This window comes from Myotis nattereri, assembly GCF_964212035.1.
Source record: "Myotis nattereri genome assembly, chromosome: 5".
Classification (NCBI taxonomy): domain Eukaryota; kingdom Metazoa; phylum Chordata; class Mammalia; order Chiroptera; family Vespertilionidae; genus Myotis; species Myotis nattereri.
In genome coordinates this window covers 23,766,489-23,784,355 of record NC_138080.1, presented here as the reverse complement: position 1 = coordinate 23,784,355, position 17,867 = coordinate 23,766,489, and the positions used below count along the sequence as shown (strand labels likewise).

Here is a 17,867-nt window from a genome sequence, read left to right as displayed (position 1 = left end):
ATGGAAACTCCTTTGTAGGAAACTGTTTATATCCTGCTGCCTTTAAGACTATTACTCTGTCCTTGAACCTTTGCCATTTTAATTAATATGTGTCATTGTGTAGGTCGCTTGAATTCATCTTGATTGGGATTCTGTGCTTCCTGAACTTGCATGACTTTTTCCTTGACCAGATTAGGGAAATTTTCTATCATTATTTCTTCAAACTTGTTTTCTATCCTTTTTTCACTTTCTTTTCCTTCTCTACCTCTTTGATGTGTATATTGTTACATATGAAGTTATCCCAAAGTTCCCTTAAACTATCCTCATTATTTTAAATACTTTTGTCTTTTTTTCTGCTTCATCAGGCTTAATTTCTATTCTTTCCAGTGTATTCTTGATGTCACATATGGTGTTCTTCATTTCTATTTTTTAATCTTAATTTTTGAGAGTATTATAGATGTCCTGCCTTTTTCTCCCCACTGTTTCACTCCACCCAGTTCTCACCCAGCCCCAGACCTTCACCACCCTATTGTCTGTGTCCATAGGTAATGCATATGCGCATCTAAGTTCTTTAGTTGATATCTTCCCACCCTCCCCACCTGGTCCTTTCCTTCTGAGAGTCATCAGTCTGTTCCATTTTTCCATACCTCTGTTTCTATTTTATTCATCAGTTTATTTTCTTCATTAGATTACTTGTTTGTTTATTTTTATTTTTAGATTAAGTAGTTGATAGATATGTATTTATTGCCATTTTATTGTTCATATTTTTTATCTTTTTTTCTCATCTTTTTCTTCTTCTTCCTCTTCTTCTTTTTCTTCTTCTTCTTCTTACCCTTCTTAAAGAATAACCTTCAACATTTCATGTAATACTGGTTTGGTGGTGATGAACTCCTTTACCGTTTTCTTGTCTGAGAAGCTCTTTATCTGACCTTCAATTCCAACTGATAGTGTTTCTGGGTAGAGTAATCTTGGTTATATGTCCTTGCTATTCATCACTTTGAATATTTCTTGCTACTCCCTTTTGACTTACAAAGTTTCTGTTAAAAAAAATCAGCTGATAGTCGTATGGATGCTCCCTTATAGGTAATTAACTGCTTTTCTTTTGCTGCTTTTAAGATTCTCTCTTTGTCTTTAACCCTTGGCATTTCAATTATGATGTGTCTTGGTGTGGGCCTCTTTGGGTTCCTCTTGTTGGGACTCTCTGTGCTTTCTGGACTTGTAAATGTATCTCTTTCACCAGGTAGTATTCTTTATTTCTGAGTGGTTCTTATTCATGGTTCTTATGTCCTTTTTCATGTTGATGTAGTTCCCACTAAGTTCTTTGTGGTTCCCATTATGTTCCCTGTAGTTCTCTCTAAGTTCCTTGAGCATTCTTATAAATATTACTTAGAACTGTATATCTGATAAATTGCTTACCTACATTTTATTTAGCTTTTTTCTGGAGGTTCCTACTTTTCTTTCATTTGGGGATTATATCTTTTCTCCCCAAGCTGTTTCTTTGTGTTTGTTTCTATGTATTAGATAGAAATGCTTGATTCCCAGTCTTCATGGGGTGGTCTTTCAAAGGAAGTGTCCTGTAGGGCCCAGTGGTGCAGCCACCTATCTCTTGAGCTGGATGCACTAGAAATGTCCACTGTGTGTGTGTGTTTTTTTTTATGGGGGACGGGGGGGGGGAGCTCTTCAGTTGTAACTATATCTTTATTGTTGTTGTGCCATTTGTGGATGGGAACCACCCTCTGGATGGCTGAATGTGAAGCTCAACCCTGATCACATTGTGTGAGCTGTTTTACAGATGTTTATCCAATAAAATAAGAAAGAAAACAAAAACATACAAAGGAATCCAACAGCAATTAAAACAACCAGAATAGAAAAAAGAATGTGAAAAGAGACCAAGAATAATAACAGAAGAAAAATAAAAGAATACAATAAGAAAAAATGCAGAAGATAAAATAACATGAAAGGAAAGAAAGGAGGAAACAAGAAGATAATAAGAACAGTGGAAAAGAGAAGAAAGAAAAAGTAATAAAAGCAAAAAAATAAGTGAAATAAAGAAAGAATACAAAAGGAAAGAGAAAAATAAGTGATGTGAAAGAAAAAATAATAAAGCAATAAAGAGAAAATAATGAAATAAAAAACAAAGTGGAGTTCATTTAGGCAGAATTTAGTGAGCCCCTTTGTAGCCTTCTCATGTGTTGCCTGAGGAAAACTGTTTCGTATGTTGATTTTGGGCCTCCTGGTAGGGACTTTGGTGCTTTCCAATGTCAGAAGCTGCCCACATTTGGTTCTCAGCAACCTAGTTGAAGCTTGAAGTGACCCCCCTTTTGTGGCTGCCTTCACTGAGCTTGACTGTGCACAGGAAGGACAAGCTACTCTCCAAGGTCAGCTGTATGGCTGCATGGGCCCCAAAGGTGGGTCAGCAAACATCCCAAGTCACTTTGGGGTCTGACTTGTCCCTCCTTCATATGCCCACTTTCTATCAGATTTAGTCACTGAAAAAACTGTTTCTGAAAGGGCTTTTGGCAGAATCGGGAAGATGAGACCTCTGTCTCTCCCATGAGGGGGAGGTGCCATTCAGACTTCGAAGAAGATGATGGGTGTGTTTCCCTGTCCCAGAGCCACACACCTGAGACTCTCACAAAATACTCTTGAACTTATTAGTAATTCATTCCAAAAAATTGTTGGAGAAGAGATTTGTTTGAAAACTGAATCATTTTTTCTCCATTAGAAATAATGTAAATTGAATTACCTTGTTGCAGACCCCCAAATGGTTCCCTGTTTCAACCTTTCTTATATACAGTACATGTCTACAGTACTGTACAATCTATAAACAAACACTTCTTTTCTTAATGTATTGAACCACCCCTTACTAGCCTTAAATGAATAGCTTTTATCACTCATTCCAGGGGTGCAGTATTCACTTTTTCACATATCAGTGCTTCCAAAATGCTGTCACAGGCTAACTGCTTTTCTTTATCCAAATCAACAACAGTTTTTCTACCTCTTTAATTGCCTATGATCTTTGTTTTGTGAGCACTTTTATGCCCTTAGCAACATCAGCACATCTGATGGTCACTTTAGGTTTTAAAATCACACTAATCATCCATTTCACCAACAACAAAAGCAAAACAAAACAATAACAACAACAAAAACAACACCACCAACAAAACTACATGAAAATATTCACAGCACAGTAAACCTGACTCTCATTCTCTCCTTTGTTTGTGTCCTGCAAGACGCTTTTGATCATGCACAAAATTTGATTGACACTCAAGACATGGTTTCTCTGAACAACTTGGTCAAGAACTGAATTGTTCGAGTTGGGAGACATTTGAGAACCGAGGTTAGACTGCATTTCCCTAACCTTGTTGGGCGAATCCACTCTTAGGCAGGCCAGTGGGGTCTGCTGGAAGTCAGCAATTTCTATCAGCTCTTCCATGAGGGAGAGGGGCAAGTCAGGTTCCCAATAAAGTTTGGAGAATGGTCTTGCCCCAAAGCCAGTCACTGATGCTTACTGAGTCTGACCAGACCTATAGGTTGGGCCTCTGCAGCTGAGGGGAGCGGCTTGTACCTCTCAGGAAAAATGGCTACTGCAGAACTGGGGAGGAAGATTGAGCACAGGTATCCTGGAAGCTACTCTCCATGTCTCTCAACAAGGCTTCTAATCCCAGACATTTCTCAGGTGACTCCAGTCTGCACCACCACTCCCCACTTCACTGAAGCCAGGGTGAGCGGCTATGAATGAAAATTCTGTGCTCTGCTCCTTTAAAAACAAAGTGGCTTCCTCTATGGAAAAGAGTATGGAGTTTTTTCAAAAAATTAAAACTGGAATTCCCATTTGATCCAGTGATCCCACTTCTAGGAATATATCCTAAGAAATTAGAAACACCACCCAGAAAGAATATATGCACCCCTATGTTCTTAGCAGCCAATTTGCAATAGCTAAGATTGGGAAACAACCCAAGTGCCTATCAGCACATGAGTGGATATAAAGCTGTGGTACATTTACACAATGGAATACTACACAACAGTAAAAAAGAAAGAACTCTTACCATTTGCAGCAGCACTTACGGTGTTATGCTAAGAGAAATAAGCCATTCAGAGAAAAGTAACACATGATCTCATTCATATGAGGAATATAATGAACCAAAGAAAATGATGATCAAAAATAGACCCAGAGTCATAGAAGCATGAACAGACTGTTGAACTTCAAAGGGAAGGTGGGGGAGAGTGAATGGGGGGGAAGAGATTAACCAAAGAATTTGTATCATATATGCATAACCCATGGGACCAGACAATAGGGTGGTGAAGGCCAGGGGTGGGGGACAAGAGAGGGCTAGAAGAAGTCAATGGAGGAAACAAGGGAGCATATGTAATACTTTCAACAATATATATATATATATATATATATATATATATATATATATATATATATATATATATATTAAAGTGGCTTTATCTCCAGCAGGATCCATCGCCCTCTGCTGGTAGAAGCCCTGCTGCTTTTCACTGATAGATGCTCTGTGGGCAGGTTTCCTGCCTCTGGCCCTAGAAGCTGGGGAGCCCAGCCTGGTGTACAGGCCTCACTACTCTCAGGGGGAAACCCCCATAGCTGAGATTTCCCTCCTCAACTTGGCCTGCCCTGTGAGTGTGGTGCCAGCCCCTCCCCAAACCACAACCTCCCTACCACTTTCAAGGTGGTTTCTGCCCTTCCCTCTTCAATAGTCTCCTCTTCAGCTAAGTCTTCAGCTGGTAATTCAGGGTGAATATTCCCTAATTTAGTTTTATTGCCAGTTTGGTTCTGGGAGGAACTGCAAGAATAATCCACCACATGCTGCTACCTTCAAACTCCGGAGCCTTCATTTTCTAAAACAGCAATCATCCTCAGGGCCTTTGCACTGGCTGTTCCTTCTCCCTGGGAAACACTTTCCCACTGAGTCTCTCCCTCAGTCGTCATTGAGGAGTGTGTTAAAGTGTCAGCGTTGGCAAGTCTTGGCTGAACTCTATGAAAAAGAACACCCTCTATCCACTCTCTCCATTTAATGTGATTTACTTTTCTTTATAGCATCTTCACCATTGGATTTGTTATATTATTATTTTTATTTGATTATATTATTGCTCTATCGTTAGTTTGTAGACTTTTGTTTTTAAGCATCTCATACCCTGAACAGTGCCTAGAACATGGTCTATAGTCAATACATATGTCTCAAATGCATGAAAGATATCCTCAGTAAAACAGCGGTATACATTATGTTTGAAGAACAGGAATTTCTAATGAAAAATGCCAATAAAGAAACATTAATGGAGACCAGATAACACAACAAAAATGCAAGTTATTATCCTGATTCTAAAATATAAACGTGTCCCTAACTGGTTTGGCTCAGTGGATAGAGTGTTGGCCTGCAGACTGAAAGGTCCCAGGTTCAATTCTGGTCAAGGGCATGTACCTTAGTTGCGGGCACATTCCCAGTAGGGAGTGTGCAGGAGGCAGCTGATTGATTTTTCTCTCTCATCGATGTTTCTAACTCTCTATCCCTCTCCCTTCCTCTCTGTAAAATAATGAATAAAATACATTTTTAAAAAAATATAAACGTGACATTTATTCTCAGTTACTAATGTTTGCTAACATGAAAATTAATTTTTAACTGTTTTTTGTAGTCAACTCCAACACATGGAACCAGGCAATGGTACACAAATTTCAGAATTTCTTCTTCTGGGACTTTCACAGGCACTGGAACTGCAGCCCCTCATATTTGGGCTTTTCCTCTCCATGTACCTGATCACTGTGTTGGGAAACCTGCTCATCATCCTGGCTGTCAGCTCAGACTCCCACCTCCACACACCCATGTACTTCTTCCTCTCCAATTTGTCCTTGGTGGACATCTGCTTCACCTCCACCACCGTCCCAAAGATGCTGGTCAACATCCAGACACAGAGTGAAGTCATCACCTATGAAGGCTGCATCACACAGATGTATTTTTATATCCTCTTTGCAGTGTTGGACAGCATTATCCTGACTGTGATGGCCTATGACCGGTTTGTGGCCATCTGCCACCCTCTACACTACATGGTCATCATGAACCCCCGGCTCTGTGGACTGCTGGTTCTGGTGTCCTGGATCATGAGTGTCCTGAATTCCTTGTTAGAAAGCTTAATGGTGTTGGGTCTGCACTTCTGCTCAGACTTGGAAATCCCCCACTTTTTCTGTGAACTCAATCAGGTGCTCCAACTTGCCTGTTCTGATACCTTTCTTAACAACATTGTGATGTATTTCTCAGCTGGGCTGCTAGGTGGTGGTCCCCTTGCTGGAATCCTTTACTCTTACTCTAAGATACTTTTCTCCATTCGAGGGATCTCATCATCTCAAGGAAAGTATAAAGCATTTTCTACCTGTGCCTCTCACCTCTTAGTTGTCTCCTTATTTTATGGTACAAGCCTTGGAGTTTACCTCAGCTCTACTGCTACCCAAAATGCACATTCAAGTGCAACAGCCTCGGTGATGTACACTGTGGTCACACCCATGCTGAACCCCTTCATCTACAGTCTGAGGAACAATGACTTAAAGAGGGCCCTGGAAAGATTCCTTGGCAGGTAAGCTTTTCAAGGACCAACTATACTGGGCTGATGAATTGCCCAGGAATGCAGCTTTCAAGCTTCAGGGTCCAAAGTCTGACAGAGATTAATCCAATTTTTGGACCATAAGGAATTGGAAATATTCATTTATCTTATGTGTTAACATGAATTACTTTAGTATAATTTATTCTCTTATGACATATATCATTCCAAATAATTTTTCTATTGCTTTCCTAAAGAATTGTCATGAATTTTACTACCTCTATGGACAAAACTATACTAGGCTACTAAGGTGATTGGACAGACCCCCACAGGCACCTACCTTGGCTGGCCTGGGGCCTGCGGCTTGCGGGCAGCTCCTGCATTGAGTGTCTTCACCCTGGTGGTCAGTGCAGGACATAGTGACCAGCTGTTCCACCACTTGGTCAATTTGCATATTAGGCTTTTCTTATATAGGATATATATATATGTATATATGTATATATATATATATATATATATATATATATATATATATATATATATCCTTTACACTCAGGGATATCTTCAATCTTTATAATTAAAGGATGAATCTCACATGCCTGAGAAAACCCCACCCCCGAGAGAAAAGTCATGAGGGGCTCCTAACACTTGCCCCCAACCCTCTGCCACTCCCAGACCCAGGGCTGCTTCCTCGGCTGCACCAAGGGCTGCCCTGCACTGTGTATAAAATGGAATCCAGGAGCCCGGGAGAGGATCCGTCTAGCCTCCATTTACCCTGGAGCTGGAGGAAGAGGTAAGAGACCTGGAGGACACAACATGATCAAGTTTAAGTCACTGCAGAAGGATAACCTGGGTTAGTTTATGATCTTCACACAACCTAGTGAAAAACCAGCAGTAAGTTGCCTGTCTCAAAATGACTGGAAGTTAGATGTTGCAAGAGACCAATTTTTTCCAAAATCCTGAACAGTATATATGAGACAGTGTAAAAGGATCATTGGACAGGAAGAAGTTAAAACATCTATACACTAGATACAAAGATCATCAAAGTAAAAATAAAATTGGAATAGATGGCATATAGCAGTTCACTTTTAATTTTGCAAAGGATACAGGACAAAAAGGATTAGATCTAGGAATGGCCATTGCCTACTGGAATTTAGTGCTTAATGGAAGCTTTAAATTCTTAGTTTTTGTTGGGACACCATAAACAATCACAATCAAAAGATACCTGGAATTTTCTTTAGATTTAGTACAATGATTGCAGATGACATGTCTAATTATGATGAAAAGGGAGAATGGCCTGTTCTCATTGATGATTTTGTGGTATTGGCACACCCTCAAATTGCCAGGACAAAAACTACAACAGTGTACACTAAAGGAACCTTCTAGAATGGTCTCCATAATAAATACAATTAAAAATTGCAAGTCAATTTCTGCTGGCTGGACTGAACTGAATTCAGATTACGCCTTATAATTAGACTTAAGGTCCAAACAAAACTTTATAGTTCATTTAGTACCATATCATATTTCACTCGTCTAATGTTGGTTTGGGCTTGTCTTCTAGTCTGGGCTCCTCTAACCATTTAAAACTTCAACATTGTGGATTTCATCTTATATCTGTGGATCATCATACTTTATTCTCCCAGAAGTTTTATGATGATTATTTTGAGGTTTCCATTCTTGCACAAAGCACGATGCTGTCTTCATTAGAAAGCAGTTTGGCCTAAGAAGTAAACATGAACATTACAAACAACTTCTAAAAACCCTCTAAAATGTATGCTTTAGGCTATTTGCAAAGACTATGCTTTCAGCACTTCCAATGGAGTCATATATTTAAGTGTACCCGATCTGGAATGGTATTTTGGTGTGGGGGAATTTTTATTTCCTGGAAATCACATTCAATGTTAAAGTGAATAGAGGATCTGAAAAACAAAAACAAAAAACAAACAAACAAAACAAACTGTCGAAATAGCCAAAGTGAAAAATAAAAAATAAAGAGGATTAATTGCCCAGGAGTGGAAATTCTGCCCAGTCATGTGAATAAAAATCATGGATTTTCCTACACAAACATGCATGACCTCCCACCCTGTCCTGACTACCTAGAAGGAACCTCAGTGGAGGCACTTTCCTACAGTTATCTGAAATACAGTTGAATATATTTGAATAACAGAATGATTTTGAATGCTGTCCTCAAATTTCAGTACAAATGTCAAAAGTAAGAAGTTGCAGATTATTACAATTTACCTCAGTTCTGTTGTTTAATTATAGTATCAATTCACTATTGCTATGTAACAAGCCATCTTAAAAGCAAATAGTTTAATATAATTCCTTTATTTTCCAATGGGTTTGTGTAGTAGGGAGGTGTTCTGATCTCTGCTGGTCTCCTCATGAGTCTGCAGTCAGCTATGGGTCAGCTGTGGTGTCTCTGCTGACCTTGGCTGACCTTTCTAATGTATGAGGGGCTCAGCTATGGTGACTGATCTAGGGAGGGTTTGGCTGGAATAAATGAGCTCTGTCCGCATGTCCTCTCCTTCTCTGGAAGGCCCCCGGGGTTTGTTCACATGGCTCAGCCAGGGTTCTGAGTGGGAACACTGGAAATACACCCAGGCCTGGTAAAGCACACTGTCTCTTCCACCATATATTTTTGACCAAACAACTAAAAAAATCCTAAGTCCAGCCCAGATTGAAAGGTGGAGAAAAAGACTACACCTCTGGATGGGAGAAGCTCACAGTTACATGGACAAAGACATGGAAACAGAAAAGAATGGGGCCACATCTGCAAACTGACTATCAATTGGGTAAATTTTAATTCAGTAAAGTTTTATTTCTACATCTGTCCTCAATGGCTGAATGATCTTAGAGAAGAAAGTGAGAATAAAAATTATGTTTAATGGAAGTTCTACTCTTGAGGGTCAGCCCTCTCCAAATGTAAACATCTCCCCCCTGCAGCTTGCCTTCTGCTTATCATTTCTAGGCTAAAAAAGTAAAATTTTTCCTTCCAGTTATCTCCTATCCAGGGACTTAACTCCTTGGTTAACATGGCTAGAGAGCTGTTGCTTTCCTGATACTATCTTTTTTGACATCCTCATGTAGACATCACTTCTCTTTTTATTGACCTGCTCTTAACATATTCAAAATGATTTCCAATCTGATACTTGTATTTTTGGTGGATGTGTTTTTCATGGAAGGAGGTGGCCTTTGAAATGCACATACAACAGAGAAATAAGTATTTGAAAGAATAGAGTTGCTGCCATTATGCTGAACAAAAGAAGCCAGTCACAAAAGGACAAATTCTGCATGATTTCACTTATATGACATATCTGAAATAGTGAAATTCATAGAAACAGAAAATACAATGGTGGTTGTCAGGCATGGAAGGAGGGGGCTGGGGAGTTAGTTAGTATTTAGTGGGTGAAGAGTATCAGTTTTTCAAGAACATAAAAATGTTTTAGGTGTTGGTGGCACAACAATGTGAATGTACTTAACACTACTGAACTGCACACTTAAATTGATTACAATAAGTTTTATTTCTTTTTTACTACTTTAAATTTTTTTTATAAGGAAGAAATTTTTGACACATGGTATAATATGTATGACCCCTTAGGAGATTAAGCTGATGAAACAAAGCAGTCATAAAAAGACAAATACTGTGTGACTCCAATTTTATGAGGTCCCTAGAGAAGTCACACTCATAGAGACCGGAAGGAGAATGGTAGGAGCCTTGGGCTAGGGGGTGGGGAGGAAAGAAGGAATGAATGTTTTTCATTTGTTTGTTTGTTTATGTTATTGATTTTTACAGAGAGGAAGGGAGAGGGACAGAGAGTTAGAAACATCAATGAGAGAGTAACATTGATCAGCTGCCTCCTGCACAGCCCCACTTGTGAGGTGCCCACAACTAGGGACTGGAATTGAACCTGGGACCCTTCAGTCCACAGGCAAACACTCTATCCACTGAGCCAAACCAGTTTAGGCAAGATGGTAACTTTTAAGTTATGTGTATTTCACCACATTAAGAAAAAAAATCCATCCCTAGCTTGTTTGGCTCAGCAGATAAAGTGTCAGCCTGCATGTGATTCCACTCATGGGCACTAGGCCAGGTTGCAGGCTCAATCCCCAGTAGGGGGCATGCAGTACACAGCCTATCAATGATTCTTTCTCATCATTGATGTTTCTATCTCTCCTCTCCCTTTTTCTATGAAATCAATAAAAATATATTTAAAACAAAAACAAAAAAACCCCACAGGAGGCTTAGAGTGGCCACACACTGTTTTCTTTTCCTTTGTGTGCAGACAGTAGCCAGGTGAGAAGGAAAATCTCTTATGCTTTAAACCATGGAGGTTTGAGCTTTGCTTGTTACTACAGCAGAACTGAGCCCACCCTGACTCAGATGTGGCAGCTGACAGCTGAGTCCTCTCCCATGTGTGCTGATGATGGTGATAGTTCCCTCATCCATGATCCCCAGGGCTGGGACCATAGTAAGAATTGAAGCAAAATTTAAGGGACACCAAGGAAATGAATAGTAAAGATGACTGTTATTTGAATGCAGTGTTTAAAAAAAAATTAATGCAAAACATGCACGATGCTTGAAATAGCAAAATGTTAAATTAAGACAGGATCTGTCACAGCAATGAGCTGAGACATTGTAGAAACAGAGGCCAAGGGAACAATCAATCTTTGTGCCTCATTCGTCTCCCTATAGTCCCTGCTCTGGTGAATACCCAAGATGCTCTGCCTGGGGCTTTCTATGGCCCATGTGGCCCTAGGTCAGAATTGATAGGGAGTTAGCATCCCTGGGAATGACCCTCCATCACCTTTTGTGGGTCAATAACCCAGCTCCCTCACTCCTCCAGGGTGGGTCCTACACACTCTCAGAGGTCCCTGGAAGGACTGAGCCCCAGTGCCCACTGCAGAAATTGTTCATTCAAACTCTCATGATTTGCTGCCTACACCTCCCTATCTCATGTCCCTTCTTCTCTACTCATGCTTTGTAAGATCCACTGCTAATGATGTACCCCTACTCAATCCTTACCTCAGACTCTGCTGTTCAGGGAAACCAGCCCAAGGCAGACATCTATTACAATTTTATTTCAACTGGGCGAACACTGTAATTCCTGATTCACCTCTTAATCTCTGGCCAAATATGTTGTGTTAGTGATTTATTGCTGTGCAACAAATTGCCCCAAACATAAGGGTCTAAAATAACAGCAAATAATTATGATCTCACATTTTTTGTGGGTCAGGAATGAGGTATGGCTTCCCTGGGTTCTTTGTTCCAGGGTTTTTAATGGGCCACAGTGTAAGCTGAGGGAAAGGTCCATTCCCAAGTTCACTCAGGTGTTGTTGACAGGATTAAGTTTCTCACTGGCTGTTCAGTAGACAGCTCTCAGCTCCTCACCACATGGGTCTTTCCGCAGGGCAGCTCACAATGTGACTGCTGATTTCACCATACCAAGTGATAGAGGAAGAGTGAGAGGGAGAGGGAAAGAGAGGGAGAGGGGGAGGGGGAGGAGAAGGCGAAGGGGAGGGGAGGGAGAGATAGAAAGCGCCATGGGAGCAAGATGGAAATCTCAATCTTCTATAACCAAATCTTGAAAGTGACATCTCACCACCTTGGTCCTACTCTCCTGTTAGAAGTGAGTCATGAGGCCTTGCCCACACTCAAGAGAATGGCATTACACATGGATACCAGGATGCAGGGATCATGGGGGCTGCCTTGGAGTCTGTCCTCTGATTTTCCCATTTTTAGTATATGGTTCCACCAGCAGCTCAGTTGTTCAAACCCCAAATTGCAGTGTCATCCTGTCCATAAGGCATTCCAAATGGCCCTTCTGATATCACCTCCTTCCTTCATCCCCTCTTTGCCTTCACTTCTCTGAAGCTAAGTCCCATCTCAGAACCTTTACACCCTCTGTTCCCTCTGCCTGGAACTCTCTCACATCGGCATGGCTCCACCTTCAGGGTCTTTCACAGGTTGCTGTACAGGTGTTGCCTAGGGCTGCAGTCTCATCTGAAGGCTGGATCAGATCAGCACCCATTTCTTTCCAGCTCTAGGTTTAACATGAACTCTTCCAGTATGCATTCTTGATCCACTAGTTACTCCTGTGCCATGAAGAGTTAACTTAGTGGGCTTGCACCTTCCAAAGGAAGGCCTGTCTGCATGATGTTTTGCCTTGAGCCTGGTAGGTAATCTCTTTAAGGCCCTGGAGTATCTTGCCTGACAAGAGTGTCTGTATAACTCAGACCTTAGACCATGCCAGTGAGTCATGCTCACAATGTGACTCATGATAGAGGCCTTGGTCCACTGTGCACTATTAGCTTGTCCTGTGAATAAACTGAGGTCAGCCACATGAGTGGTCAACCAAGCCCATGTGAACAACCCCTAGTAAAAACCCTGGCACCAAGGCTCAGGTGGGTTTCCCTGGTTGGAAATATTTAGTGCAGGTTGTCACACATTGTTGCTGGGAGAGTTGAAAGCTGGGACTGCATTGGAAGGGGACAGCTGGAAGCTCATGCCTGGTATCCGCTTAATCCCACCCAGGTATAAATTTGCTGATTTTTTTTTAAATATTTCTTTTCTTTTTATTTATTGCTTAAAGTATTACAAAGGGTATTACATATGTGTCCATTTTATCCCCCCGCCCTAGACAGTCCCCTAGCCTCCCCTATCCCCCAGTGTCTTATGCCCATTGGTTATGCTTATATGCATGCATACAAGTCCTTTAGTTGATCTCTTACCCCCCTACCTCCTGCCCCCCAACCCTCCCCGGCCTTCCCGCTGCAGTTTGACAATCTGTTTGAGGCATAAATTTGCTGATTTTAATCTGTATTCTTTCCCTATAATTTATTGTGACCTGGAGTATAACAACCTTTTTAGGTTATGAGTCTGAGTGAATTATTTACCCCCAACCAAGGCTGGCATTCCTCCAGTCCTCCTCTTTTGAGATCTTCATTGCCCTTGTCACTAAATGGTATGTTCTTGCTCATTTTCTATTTCCTGTCTCTCTCATCTGGACAGAAAGGAAAGCTGGAACCTTATATACAGCTTTCATGAGAGAAGAAGACCAGAGTGGTCAGGGGTCAAGTCCTAACTCTGCCACTGTCTGTCAGTGTGGCCCTGGGTGAGGAACCTCACCTGTCTGTGCTCCAGTTTCCCTCTCTGTAAAACAGGAACAGGAGCATGAGGTACTCTTTCATAGAACATTGGGAGATGGATGGGCTGGTTTATTAAGGCCCAGAAAGTCCTCTATAAGCATTAGCTTCCAAGTATTGGTCTCTGTTTAGACTCATAACATAGAAAAGTAGTACCTAGAGCAGGTTTCAGTGCTCAGTTGAGGACAAATGAGTTAAGGCACCCCCTCTGAGAACTTTGACGTGGAGAGACAGGAAGGAACCAGAGATGCCCAGATGGTGGAAAGGAGGACAGGAAAAGTGTCAGGAAGGCCTGGACATCTGCCCTGTGACTTTGGTCCCACACAGGGCTATGTGGGCTACTAGTATGTGGGACACCCTGGGTAGCCAGGCCATGCAGCCACTGGGAAGGAGGTCTGGGGGAGTGGTAGAGCTGGGTAGGAAGGAGGGGGTGAGGAAAACCAAATACTACAATCAGGGCTCCTAGGAGGAAATGTGTGGGAAGAACTGGGAGGTTGAGGGTCAGAGCAGCTATAGCCATGGCTGGGGGCAGACACCAGAGGGACCCAAAGGAAGGCTGTTCTGGAAATGGGCCATTCTTTCCTGGCCCAGGAGAATGCATCCCACCTGCTAGATGCCCTGGAGATCCTACTGGGCTTCTCTAGACACAGTCCTACCCATCTCCTTGGGAGGTACGTTCCCCTCCCAACCCCTGCTTCTAGAGTCTTCGACATAAGACTTTCATGGGTGCTCATGCCATATATTTTCAGGACAAAAGAATCAGAAGCACATCGTCTGAGTCTCTAGGGAGCAGTAGTTCTGGAAACAAGACTGAAAGGAAGAGAACAGAGCCAGAGGGGGAGTACCGGGACGAGGACTTGAGAGGCAAAGAGAGGAGGTGCCTGGCTCTGAGCAGGCTCTTCCCCTCATGAAGCCACACCACCAGAGCTCTCACACCAGGATCATGCCGTGGCTGGGGATGAGTCCACTGTGGGCCCACGTGCAACCTGGGCACCTCCCTCCGCCTCTGTGGGCCTCAGTGTTCTTCCCAGTGGCCCAGGTGTCCAGGTCAAAATACGAGAGCCATCTGTGCATCTCTCTATCTCTGTTGCTCTCCATCCCTCCAACCCCAGCATCAGCAAGCCCCGAGGGCTCTACTTTCAAAATCCATCCAGAATCCACCCACTTTTTACCTCCTCCATGGCCTTACCCTGGACCAGCCCCATTATCTTCTACTGGGGACCGTTCAGTCACCTGTGCCCTGACCTTTCAGCTCCACTCCACTCCACTCGCCCTCACACACAGGCTGTTCCCCCAGCAGTGTCCAGAGGACAACACTGCTCAAAAACCCTTAGAGACTCCCACCACACTCAAAACAAAAATCAAAATCCTCCTCGTGACACACAAGTCTCTACATGTCCTGCCCTGGCCCTCCCTGCCATTATCTCCTCCCACTGTCCCCTCACTATTTCCTCCAACCCAACTGGCTTCCTACTATTCCTGTCATTGTTTTTTATGTTGAGTCATCCACTGGCTTCCTACTATTCCTGTCATTGTTCCTTATGTTGAGTTGTCCACTGGCTTCCTACTATTCCTGTCATTATTGCTTATGTTGAGTCGTGGACACACACACAAGCAATTGAGATTCTGTGTGTGTGTGTGTGTGTGTGTGTGTGTGTGTGTGTGTGTGAGAGCGCATTTGTTCTGTCATTATTCATTATTCAAATATTCCATATTTGAAAACTTAATTACTTGGAAACATTTATTTGTAACCTGAAATCAATACTGGTGAGAAGTCAGTGGTCATTCTCAGACATGCACAGAGAAAAGAGCAATCAGAATTGCTTACTGGCCGCTTCTAATCTGAGGTCCAACAAGGCAAGACGCTGCCTTCTTGTTTCAGCTCTGATACCATAATGTGTAGTTTTCATAGTCTATGTAGTGCCACACGTTTCACCTTCTTTCTTTTGGTGATTTCACTGTTGAAATTAGCCCCCACGTATAGTGCTGAAACCTGTCTAGTGTCTCTGAGTGCAAGAGGCTGTGATGTGACTTGTGGAGAAAATATGTGTGAGATAAGCTTCATTCAGACATATATTGTGTGATATGGAGATTGTTCACTCACTGTCTCTTTGGTAGATTTGGAAAACTTTAGAAAAGGGGAGATATTTAACTTGGAGCACTAGAAGGAGTCACATTTGTAGGGAGCGTATTGAAAGATTTTCAGCCAAAACAGGAAAATAGTTAAGAAAAAGCGCATAAAACTCTCCAGGTAATTTTTTCACTCCAATGACTAAGGACCCTTACACCTAGACATCATATCAACTCTTTAAAGATTAGCCCTAACCGGTTTGGCTCAGTGGGTAGAGCGTCAGCCTGCGGACTGAAAGGTCCCAGGTTCAATTCCGGTCAAGGGCATGTACCTTGATTGTGGGCACATCTCAGTAGGAGGTGTGCAGGAGGCAGCTGATCGATGTTTCTAACTCTCTATTCCTCTCCCTTCCTCTCTGTAAAAAAATCAATAAAAATATATTTTAAAAAAAAGATTAGATGTGCACCTTGAAGACTATGGTCTTAGGTTTTCCTCTAAATTAAAATTATGTAAATACCCTTAGTACCTAAATGTAGTTTTGTCCATAGGAGTAGTGGAATTCATGACTGTTCTTTCAGGGAAACAATAGAAATATTCCTTTGAATGATATATGTCACAAGAGAATAAATTATGCTAAGAGAATTCATGAGATGAGAATTTCCAATTACATATGGTCCAAAGATTGGCTTTATTTGTGTCAGAACATCAGGCTCTGAGGCTTTGAAGCCTGCATTCATGGGCAATTCTTCAAACTAGTACAGCTGTCCCTTGAAAAGCTTACCTGCCAAAAAATCTTACCAGGGCCCTCTTTATGTCATTGTTCCTCAGACTGTAGATGAAGGGGTTCAGCATGGGTGTGACCACAGTGTACATCACTGAGGCTATTGCACTTGAGTGTATATTTTGGGTAGCAGTAGAGCTAAGATACACTCCTAGGCAAGTACCATAAAATAAGGAGACAACTGAGAGGTGAGATGCACAAGTAGAAAATGCTTTATACTTCCCCTGAGCTGATGGGATTGCACATATACAGGAGACTATCTTAGAGTAAGAGTAAAGGATCCCTACAAGGGGACCACCACCTAGTAGCACAAGTAAAAAATATAAAATAATGTTGTTAAGAAAGGTGTCAGAACAGGCAAGTTTGATCACCTGATTCAGTTCACAGAAAAAGTGGGGGATTTCCAAGTCTGAGCAGAAGGACAGACACAGCACCATTAAGCTTTCTAGCAAGGAATTCAGGACACTCATGATCCAGGACAGCAGAACCAGCAGTCTACAGAGCCGGGGGTTCATGATGACCATGTAGTGCAGGGGGTGGCAGATGGCCACAAACCGGTCATACGCCATTACAGTCAGGATAAAGTTGTCCAACACAACAAAGAGCGTATAAAAATACATCTGTGTGATGCAGCCTTCATAGGTGATGACTTTGCTCTGTGTCTGGATGTTCACCAGCATCTTTGGGATGGTGGTGGAGGTGAAACAGATGTCTACCAAGGACAGGTTGGAGAGGAAGAAGTACATGGGCGTGTGGAGGTGGGAGTCTGAGCTGACGGCCAGGATGATGAGTAGGTTTCCCAACACAGTGATCAGGTACATGGAGAGGAAAAGCCCAAACATGAGGGCCTGTAGTTCCAATGCCTGTGATAGTCCCAGAAGAAGAAATTCTGAAATTTGTGTACCATTCCCTGGTTCCATGTGTCAGAGGTTACTACTAGAAAATAGAAAAAAAATAATAACTAATTTTTACATTAGCAGGAATTAGTAACTGAGATAAATGATATATTTATATTTTAGAATCAGAAAATAATTTTCATATTTAGTGTATGTTCTGATTCCCATTAATTTATATCTGTTGCCATTTCTCATTAAAATTTCCTTTTTTACCATCAATCAATTCTTCAAAGATAATGTATATTGCTCTTTAATTGAGGATATGTTTCATTCACTTGATGTAAATATAGGGTGTCCCAAAAAATGTGTGCCCATGGTTTGAATAATAATAAAGGTAGTGTTTATTAAAATGCATTTTGTTTTCAATATTGAGCTATCAGCTTGTACAGTGTGTATACACTTTTGGAAGACACCCTGTATGTTGACTATAGACCATGCTTCA

At 41.8% G+C, this 17,867-nt stretch overlaps 2 protein-coding genes across 2 annotated transcripts; one reads left to right on the top strand and one right to left on the bottom strand.

Annotated features, from left to right (window-relative positions):
* Positions 1-5,647: 5,647 nt before the first annotated feature.
* LOC308519475 (putative olfactory receptor 7A2) lies at positions 5,648-6,571 on the top strand (the record flags this gene model as incomplete). Its single annotated transcript, XM_081091471.1, has 1 exon — positions 5,648-6,571. One exon carries the CDS (start codon positions 5,648-5,650, stop codon positions 6,569-6,571), a length of 924 nt encoding a protein of 307 aa, XP_080947597.1.
* A 9,954-nt stretch (positions 6,572-16,525) lies between these two features.
* LOC308519476 (olfactory receptor 7A10-like) lies at positions 16,526-17,449 on the bottom strand (the record flags this gene model as incomplete). Its single annotated transcript, XM_081091472.1, has 1 exon — positions 16,526-17,449. The coding sequence occupies one exon, from the start codon at positions 17,447-17,449 to the stop codon at positions 16,526-16,528; it is 924 nt and encodes a 307-aa protein (XP_080947598.1).
* Between the last annotated feature and the right edge of the window lie 418 nt (positions 17,450-17,867).